The sequence below is a fragment of the Medicago sativa genome, chromosome 1 (genome assembly GCF_051527215.1).
Source record: "Medicago sativa cultivar Bolivia chromosome 1, Bolivia_mono, whole genome shotgun sequence".
NCBI classification, from domain to species: Eukaryota; Viridiplantae; Streptophyta; class Magnoliopsida; order Fabales; family Fabaceae; genus Medicago; species Medicago sativa.
Genome location: NC_140749.1, coordinates 2,810,219 through 2,820,562, shown reverse-complemented (window position 1 = coordinate 2,820,562; position 10,344 = coordinate 2,810,219). Strand labels below are relative to the sequence as shown.

At 32.6% G+C, this 10,344-nt stretch overlaps 1 protein-coding gene across 4 annotated transcripts; it reads left to right on the top strand.

Annotated features, from left to right (window-relative positions):
- The first annotated feature begins 2,958 nt into the window (after window positions 1-2,958).
- Window positions 2,959-7,067, top strand: LOC146951725 (uncharacterized). 4 transcript variants are annotated; one of them, XM_085754569.1, is made up of 8 exons: window positions 2,959-3,675; window positions 4,400-4,497; window positions 4,626-4,719; window positions 4,904-5,035; window positions 6,116-6,234; window positions 6,326-6,502; window positions 6,589-6,657; window positions 6,754-7,067. In XM_085754569.1, exons 4-8 carry the CDS (start codon window positions 4,975-4,977, stop codon window positions 6,817-6,819), a joined length of 492 nt encoding a protein of 163 aa, XP_085610695.1. In that variant the 5' UTR covers window positions 2,959-3,675; window positions 4,400-4,497; window positions 4,626-4,719; window positions 4,904-4,974; the 3' UTR covers window positions 6,820-7,067. The 4 variants fall into 4 exon arrangements, 3 of the variants coding, with proteins under 3 accessions (XP_085610695.1, XP_085610708.1, XP_085610702.1); XM_085754582.1 differs by having other exon boundaries at window positions 6,740-7,067; XR_015032172.1 differs by having other exon boundaries at window positions 6,331-6,502; window positions 6,589-7,067.
- The last annotated feature ends 3,277 nt before the right edge of the window (window positions 7,068-10,344 follow it).

Genomic DNA, 10,344 nt, shown 5'->3' with positions numbered 1-10,344 from the left:
TGACCCCACTTATCAAAATTTCTGGATCCGTCACTGTTTCAAGACATAGTTTCTTTTTTTGGGTTCCTTAAACAATTCCCTTAGGGCACTTGTTAGCAAGACCCTAAATAGTTTTATCTTATAGATACAAAAATTTATTAAATAATTTAATCACGTCATTTGTAGATTTTATTTAGTTATATATGCGAAAACAAATTAAGAAAAAAAACATTATAAAATTTTGTTGGATTTTGATTTTTATATAATGCTAGTAGACATTATTCAAATCAATACACGTTTCATGATTCGTGCAGGTATGTTTTCATAATGATTGTTCTGCTGAAGATTAGGATGATTTTTGCACCGAAACCTTCTTTTCTAGATTCGATTTTACCATGATTGACTTAAATATTTTTTGAAGAGGACCATTGACTTAAATATTGATAAGCATTTTATTATATTTTTGTATTTTATTTTATGAGTAAATTACACTCCATTCCCTTCAAAGATGTTTGAATTACCTTCAATTTCATTTCTCTCTTATGTTAAAATATACATTTTTCTCCTCTCTTGTTCAAAACATATTAGAAAATATTTCACTCCCCTCCTTTGAGAGAAGTTTGAATTACATTCCCCTCCCCTCTTATATTAAAATCTACGTTTTTTTCCCTAAATAATTATTTTTTTATTTTTAATAATAGAGCAAAAAAATAATCTAACACACTTCGAAGAAAAATAGTATTGCGGATCCATTTTTATATAATCAAATTTTGAATACATATTTTTCACTATTTTTTATTCACTATTCCATTAAGATGTAGTTTTAAACCCTATTATAAAATATGAGACAACCCAAAATAAAATTAAAATATATGAAAAATTACTAAAGTCGATAAAGTAGGGTTATTTAAAAGTGAATTTTATACTCCAAATTATAAAATTAATAAAAAAATATTTAAATTTAATTATTGTTAACAATTAAATTATAAAGAAACGAATTTATTTTTTCTAAATGGTGATTCAAAATTAGTATATATTATAAAAATATTTATTTATGTTAAAATAAATTAAAAGGTAGGGCATATTTAATTATTAAGGGGGGATTGTCATTCAAGCATCTCATAGAGGAGCGAGTATACATTCTACTTTTTAAAGAAGTGAAGTGTATATTTCAACATAAAAGGGGAGATGAGTGCAATTCAAACTTCTTTTAGAATAGAGGGTGTAATTTACTCTTATTTATTAAGGACTTATTTATTTTTCTTCCCATTAAAGCGGCTGCAGGTGTCTTTGGCTCTCCTCAACCATTTTGTCCTTAAGTAATTTAACATTTTATGAAATTTATAATGGCTCTCACATCTTTATTACTTTTTTAAAAATACTATTTACCTGTACCTTATGCATTATTTTTAAAAAATACTAGTTCCATTGTTATATAATTTTACGATTTTTTGCTTTCCTGCCATATAAAAATTGACTTACACGTTGAATATGTCTTCTTGCTGCAACACTTTGAATATAGAACCTAAAATTGAAGAGACTACAACTTATGATTCTCTAGACATGTTGTGAACTGCGAATTAGTAGTTGCGTACCGATATGTAGTACTCTTGTGAATTGGTTAACACAAATTCCTTTTTAATCCGTGGAAACCTTCAAAGATGATATATCATATCAATGCAAAATTACTTAATTCATTGTCTAAAGAGAACATTCAGTTAGTTATACAAAGGAGTTGATAAGTTTTGTTGAGGCTGATAAAAGGTTTTCACTTGTCCTAACATCGTAAGTTTTTTAATGAAGCTTAAAAATCCTATTATGGATACTAACGAAAAACATACCTTCTTTTTATTGTGCTAACGTTTTCAAGAACGTTTTTTTTTTTTTTATGAAAATTTGATTTTGAAAGAAATAAAAAAATTATCATAAACATTTTGGATTATATTTTTATATGACATAAACAATTTCAAATTAGATTTGGATGCCTTAAGCAACAAACAACGAAGGATAGAGGCAGAAAAGACAGTGCAGGACTTGTCCTCTGTAGCTCAGAATAGTGCTGTAAGCAAATTGTAATTTGTAAATAAAGTTTTGTTGTAGCATATCAGAACAAATTTATTCATATTTGGCAAGCGTTTTTAAGCTTTTATAAAAAATGGGACTAGGCAGAGCTGGTCTTGCACCGCACTATGATAACATTATCAATCAGATTAATAACATGAATGAATTGTAAATTTGGTTAGAAATGATGTAATAGCATTAGCAGAATGAAGCATGCAACGTAAGTTTATTGAAATTTGAATAGAAAACAGAAAGACTTAATAAAAGAAACAAAGCAATCATCTATCTAACCATGATCTTCTTGTTTTTAATAATGTAGTCATATGCCGAACCACAAAATCTGCCGTAATCGCCGTCATTAAAAACATCTGCGTGCAGCGCTAGGTTTAGGTTGTGTAAATAACATTCGAGTAGAGTTGGTTTTGGTATGTGTTCATTTAAACATCCAGCGTGATCATGTTGGATCACAGGGCCTTTGTCTGTTGCGAAGGTTGCTACTATGGCATCGGCGATCTGGAAGAAGGGAATTAACAGTAGTGGTGTGTTGATGGCGATGACCAATAAGAGAACTAACCTCATGCGACGATGATCTCGATCCATGGATTGACAGAAAGAAAGAAAGAAAGAAAGTGAATCAATCAATGGTAGTATGAAGAATACATATTGGAGGATTCTGATGATGATGATATATAGGTGTTGGTTTGTTAGGGTCATGAAGTTGGGTCGGGTATTTTTTTAGCGGAATATAATATAAAATGATTGCCCTGCCCAGCCCAACTTTCAATTTGCATGGACTTAACTAACATTAAAAAACACATAACATTTCTTTTTAGCCCCCTATCTCTAACACCCCTTCGATTTTCCCTTATTCACACGTCCGATAGATACATACTGGATAGTTATCTATCGGATTATCCTTTATATCTAATCCTAGCAAACATGCTTACCCTAATTTTCAAACCTAAACCTACTTTTTTGGCTCCAATCTATCCAGACCGTTAGATCATTGTAATTAGGGGAGGTTAGCACATCAGCCGTTGATCAAATCTCACTCCTTGAAAATTGATAGGGAAACAAAACAGCTGCTCATAACAAAACACAACACACGCGTTTTCTCTTTCCCAACACAAGCACACGTTTCTTCTTCTTTCTCTTATCATCATCACCACCGCCAACCCTCTACCCCCATCCATCGGAGACCAAGCATCTCACCATCTCCTCTTCACACTCCACCCAAACAGATTCCTTCACCGCCTCCTCTTCACCCAAAACTGCTTCGGCTTCTTCACACAACCCTCTAATTGTTATCATCCTCTCTCTCTGCGTGTAATAGCTTCTTCGCTCAGCTTCTTCTTCGTCGCTTTCAGATTCCATTGGTTTTGTAGCCGACGACGGTGACGGAATTATATATTGGAATTTTTATGGTGGTTGCTGGTTACGGAGGTGGTGCCGAAGCCGGAAGTGGAACTATGGCAGATGGTCGGTGGTTATGGTGGTGGTCGGCAGTTACGGTGGTTACGGAAGTAGAGAATGACTGCATTCCTCTATTTTATCTATATTGAAATCTGATTGTGTACCTTTATAGCTCTACTGCCACCATTACGCTTTGATTCTAAACCCTAAGATGATATCTAGGTAACCAATGATTCTAAACCCTAAGTTGAAATCTGAGTTTTATTTTTTGTTTTGCTTCATATTTTATGAGTCTTACTAACCTAATTTGAATTCCATTGGTTTTGCTTCAATTTTATTTCAATTTTGCATTGTTTATCTGGCAAAAATTCATTGATTTTATTACCCTTCAACAAAAAATTTGACTTTGCAACTCCATGTACACTTTTTTTTTTTTTTTTTTTTTATGTTTGTAAAACTCAATTTCCTTTGTGTAATGATTAAAGCATATGTACTCTGAAGAGCATTCTTAGTATTCAAGAGCCATGTCAATTAATTCATTTCAAGTCATGTATTTTTTTTTTCAAACATCCAATTTGCAGATATGGATTTTTTTCCTTGATTTTTTTTTTAACATCCAATTTGTATTTCAATAGATTACATGTAAATGTCATCTTTTGTCTATGTGCATGCTACTGTGAAGCTGCTTCGTCTTCTAGGTGTTCTGTCATATCACAGTTCAATGACATCTCTTTTATGTACTTCAAACCTTTTATACTTAAGTGTTATTTGGATGCTCCCATTCTTCTTCTCCTACTTAATATATCAGTTTGTTTTTATAATTGAAATTTTGAAATCTATCCCAATTGATATGGTATTTTTGTTCTTTTTCTGATCGATTTTATAAAAATAAAAGGCATGATTTTAATGTATGACGAAACTGAACAATTTGATATTTTTTTTTTAGTTATAATCAAATGAGATTGGAGGCCTATTAGGACAAATTAAAGGCGAGTTATTATTTTAACCGTGTATACCAGTAACTCTATATTTAATGGTTTAAAGGTGAGTTAGGATGATTTAAATCTAATTTGGATAAGACTAACTGTATTCTATATTGAATGGTTTTATATTGTGTAGTCAGATTTATATAAACTGCATTTTGATTTTTCACATTGATTTTTTCATCATAGTGTTAAAAATGGATATCTATAAACTATCAGCAAGGCAGCTATATGTAGTGCAACGAGAATATAGAAGACTGTGATGTCCTTGATAATAACCATGGTATGTATTCGCATCCTTGCACTTTTTATTTCATCTGAATGGTATGTCTTTTTGGTAAATAGTTGGATTACATCTGAAAAAAATACTCCTATTCTATAAGTTGTTTGCTAAAAAAATTCATGCTAGATATATTTGCTTCACTTGAAGTTTTTCTTCTAATTCTGTTCTTTTTCCATGTGATTAGGACCATAATATTGGGAACATGCCGAAACCCCAGTGTAGCCATGAAAGAAGTCAGCAAAAACAGTAGGGGAAATGCACAAACTAGAAATAGAACCAGCCTCTGCAGAGCTTGAAAAAACAACATCTGAAACAGGTATGCAGCTACAATCAAAGATGTTGCATTCGAAAAACCATTGATGAAACAACCACAAAAATAAAAACCAACCATTTTGATTAACATTAATTTTGAGAAGTTTGATTAGTTATATATTTCTATTTTGTTATTTGAAGTGTTCTTCTAATCATGTCTTATTTTACATGGTGTTTTGCATTGAAAATTAAATATTCATGTATGCTTTGATGTTGTTGGTTGCTATAAGCTAATTAGCATTGTCTTAAGTTTACGTAAGTATTAAACAACACTGTCATTGTTGAAGTTAAAGCATATTTCTCATGAATCATTGAATTCTTCTGCTTACAAATAGGTTTAATTATAGAGGAAAAAAAAGTTTTATTTGTAGTCAAAAAAAGTTTTATTGAAGGATCTATTGCAATCAAGAATGACAATGGCAAAGCTGGATGATAATAACAGATACTCTGCATATATGTACTATGTAGGTCTTTACTGCTAAATAGACTTTGATGAAGTGGCTTATAAATTGCTTTTTTTAGGGGTGTTATTTATTGCTAGGAAAAAATTAGGGTAATAATAATGAACTTTTAAAATTTCGGCCTTTAAATCAAAATCTCTAAACTTAGTTAACACTGGAAGCTTAAGTAAAGGAATGTAGTGCATTACTAATGTGTAGGATTCACCAAAAGTTCTTGCTCTTTGTTATTAAAGATATGCAACCCCTAAAAGTTTTGAAAGTGTGCATCTCTTTTTTATCTATCCTGATTCAACAAAAAATTGAAAAAGTCATGCTCAAAATAAATATAGCCTGTTCCATTAGCATGCTCAGCGCAGGTTTCTAAAGCAAGTGAACTGTGACACATATTTCAGCTCTATATATAAAGTACATAAGTCAAATTTTTGGACAAATAATTGTTACAAATGCTCCTGTGCTACTCTTAATTGTTGCGGTTTCAATTGCATTTTGCAGTCAGACTTTCTGTCTGTGTTTTACTGCACAATAACATTTTCTGGCAATGCAAATTTCTGCATATTTGATATTTCAATTTTGCATTGTTTATCTGCGTTTATACTTCAATTTTGCATTGTTTATCTGTCTAGACAACACTAGCTACATCTTCAGCAAGCTAACATCGTTGTGTAAAGTTGCTGGCACACTTGGTTTATGCTTTGATGTCTACAAACCTTTGTCTACTAAGCTAATTGATGCTCAGGGGCAGGTGATATAACTAAACAAATTTGATCATGTATTAACCTTGCCAGTTCGTGGTATGGTTTTTGAGCTCTGATGATTATCTGCTTACACTACAGGCCAGCAATTCTCTTGGTTACACCAAAGAACTGGGGCTGTTGGTTGGTAAACAGATGTTGTTTAAAGTTGAGATCACTGATTGGAATTTGGTACACAATTGGAAAAATTATGGTGTCAAGAGGACTTCGGATGATGCTGACTTGATTAAAAGGTTTATTGAGAAACATAATATTAAGGTGGTAATTTTTTATAAGACTCTATTACGTAAATTAAATTAGATCATTCACTTTAAGATTAAAAAATCAAAATGTATTGTTTTCAGATTGCTGAAGAGGATGATTCTTGCAATAACAATGTTCCGCTAACACAAATTGGTGAAACACAATTGGAGGTATAAACGGTTCAGATTGCACTTTTTAAACGTTTTTTTAAATATTTTGAACCATGGGAAACATTAAATCTGGAGGGAAAAGGTCTGCTGATGCAGAGGATTCTGCTATACTTAGCACCGAAGAGATTGGAGAAAGATCAGTTAACAAGCCGCAGAAGATGATATGTGTCAAGGTTGAGAAACTGAACTAATGGGGAGGATAAAGTCCATAATTTTAAATTTATGTTTTGTCTGATACCAGATTCTGTGTTGGTGCTGGATCAATATGTTACGTTTATTTGCTTTAGACTATTTCCCATTTTGGTGTAATGTTTTTTGAACCTTAGGCCTTACAGCCTTTTGCCCGTTTATCTTTCTGTCAACTGTTTTGTCTGAATCAATCCAATTATTTCCTCCTATTGATGTTTCAATTGTTTGAGGTTTTACATTTATCAGTCTAAGTATTTTAGATACGTAATGTGTTTATTCTGGCTGTTTTTGTAAGCCTATTAGCTTAAACACATGTTATTTTTTTTGAAGACAAAACACGTGATATTATTACAAAGCTATTTGTGCAGATGTTTCTGAATTTCATCTTTTTACCATATGCACATGATATTTGAGATGAATTTTGGCAATTTGTTAATAGTTTTTAGCAAATTGTTATGTTTGGTTACGTTTCAAGCATACTTTTGGCCCGTCAGTTTGTGAATGGTCATCTCCAATGATCACAAATAATCATTTTGATAAATGGAACCTTGCATTTTGAAAAATATTAAATTAGTTTATCTAGGTCCATTAACTGATTTTTTTTTTTTAGAGTTTATGACCATATATTATAAGTATTTCATAATTTATATAGTCATTTATATGACAATTATAAATTGATAAACATTTGACAACACGTTTTTTTTTTGAAGGAATTTGACAACACGTTAAAAATCATTATATTCCTAAATTAAATCATTCTACATAAGTATAAAAATGTTAAGGACTATATACTTAATATTATCATATAGTGGTTAGGTAAAAAAAGTTTTGATCAAAGTATGATAACTTACAACTTCAATATTAATGTATATTAAATATACTTTGATTACTGTCACATGATAAACTATAGTTTGGGAAGCCTTAAGGACCTCCATGGATTGTAGAGGCTAAGCATGTAAACTACAAGTTGTATATGAGAGCGTCTAATTAAGCTGTATATGGATTGTTAATACAAATTAGTCTGCTTAAATGCAACAGGACACATGTTTGGCGTTTTTAAATTTCTTGCTGAGTTATTGTGCTTCATCAAGCGAATTTATTTAAAAGCAATGTATCCAATACCTCCGCGTCTTGATCGTACTTTTATCAAACTCAACGTTAAAATAATTGTGTTCTGTTATAAAAAACAATCACTGTCGTTTATATTTCATCAAATTACGTTTTTAACTATATATGACCCGTGCGGCAGCACGGGTAGACGATCTAGTCCATTTTAAATTATCATAAACAAGTGATTGTATTGAAATGACAAAAACTTATGTAAAAATGTTTCTATTCAATTGAAGAATTTCTCTGTATCTTTGCAATGATGATTATATAGCTATACAAAAGAGAGGGGAAGTCATTTAAATCTAATTGACTATACAATCAAATAAAGTAAACCAAAATAAATCAGAATAACTCCAATTCATTGACACAATCTGCCACAAATGAACAGTAAATCTTACACAATAAAATACAGCTCATTACTCTCCCTCAAGTTGGAGATTGAGGATGATGAGATCCCAACTTGATTGATAGTTCTCGAAATTGTTTTGTTCACAAAGATTTTGTGAAGATGTCTGCTTGTTGTGATTTTGTTGGTATGTGCACAGTAGAAATAACTTCCTTTACAACAAATTTTCTAATGAAGTGACAATCTACTTTAATGTGTTTTGTTCTTTTAAGGAAAACCGGATTCAAAGCTAAATGTATAGCAGCATGATTGTCGCAATGTAGAACTGTAGGAGAATCACATCTTACTTGTAAGTGCGCAAGTAATCTTCGTAACCATATGACTTCACTTGTGGCGTGAGCCATTTCTCTGTACTCTGCTTCACTTGAGGACATTGATACAATAGTTTTCTTTTTTGGTGTTCTTTCGGTGGACCGGAGGTTGCGTGGTGGTGGAAGCAGATTGATTTTTGGAAAATGAGTTTCTTCAAATGTGGCTTGGTGTTGGTGATGAGAACTGGTTTCTTTACAAGGGTGTTCTTTTGAGGTGAGTAATGGCGACGAGTGTTATGGATGTCGTTTTTTCAGTGGTCGGTAAGTATATGAGTCAGGTTTAGGGGGTGATGTTTATTTTGGTGGGTGTTGCCCTTATGGGGTGTTGATCTCATGGTGTCTTTGTTGGTAATTGTTTTCGGGTGTTCCGCATATATACGACGCCTTTAGTTTGTACTTTCTGTAACACCGATCTCTGTTCATCTTATGCAGAGACCTGGTTTTTAATACAATTTTGCTGATTCAAAAAAAAAAAAAGAAGTTTGCTTCTTGGTTTTCCATGATATGGGAGTTGCTCCCAACTTCATTACATAGCCTGATATTGATCTCCGGGTTACTGGACATGACGCATAATCTGAATCACAATGTGCAACTAGTCTGAGATCATTATCTCTTGGAATGATAATTTCCTGCCCCGGTGAAGACTTCAAGTACCTCAAAACAAGCATGGTTGCATCCCAATGTCCCTGGTGAGGTTCCTGCATAAACTAACTTAGAATACGGACAATATACATTAATTCTAGTCTAGTGATTGTAAGGTAAATAGGTCGTCCTACCAACCCACGGTACTGTGAAGGATTTTCATATAAAGGACTTGATTAATCCAATGTTAACTTATGGTTTAGTTCAAGAGGAATGGATGAAGGCTTGCAAGCTAGCATTCCACATTCATTTAGAATGTCCAAAGCATACTTTCTTTGACATACAAATAGTCAAGATGAGCCACGGGCCAATTCTAGACCAAGAAAATATTTCAACTCTCCCAAGTCCTTCATGTGAAAACACTTGTTCAGATATTGCTTGAATTTTACACATGACTCTGCATCATTCCCAGTCACAACTAGATCATTGAACCATGTGAGTATGTAAACAAACTATGATCAGCCTCACATTCTTGGAAGTGATATTTTACCAATGCTTGGGACAATTTTGAATACCAATTCCGTGAGGCTTGCCTAAGACCATATAATGACTTCCTTAGGTGACACACCATCTCTTATAGGAAACTTTGTAACCTGATGGACCTCCATATATACTTCCTCATCTAATTCTCCGTGTAGGAAAGCATTACTTACATCCATTTGGTGAAAGTTCTCATCCTTTGGCCACTGCAACAGTAAGCAAACACCTCACGATGGTCATTTTTGCAACGGGTGCAAAGGTTTCATAGAAGTCATCTGTAACACCCCAAATTAAGCTGTGACAATTACCCCAAAAAAAAGTAGGGTTAATTAAGTTTTTAGTCCCTATAAATATTCACTGTTTTGTTTTTAGTCCCTACAAAATAAAATTACACTTTTTAGTCCCTATAAAATTTTTCATCAGACAAGTGAGAATAAAAACTGAGATGGGTCGGGATCGGCTTCGGCGTCGGCGTCAATGGCATGTCATGTGGTTACTTCTCTTCTTGGTCATCGTCACCGCCATACCAATATTGTTAATGGGATTCTT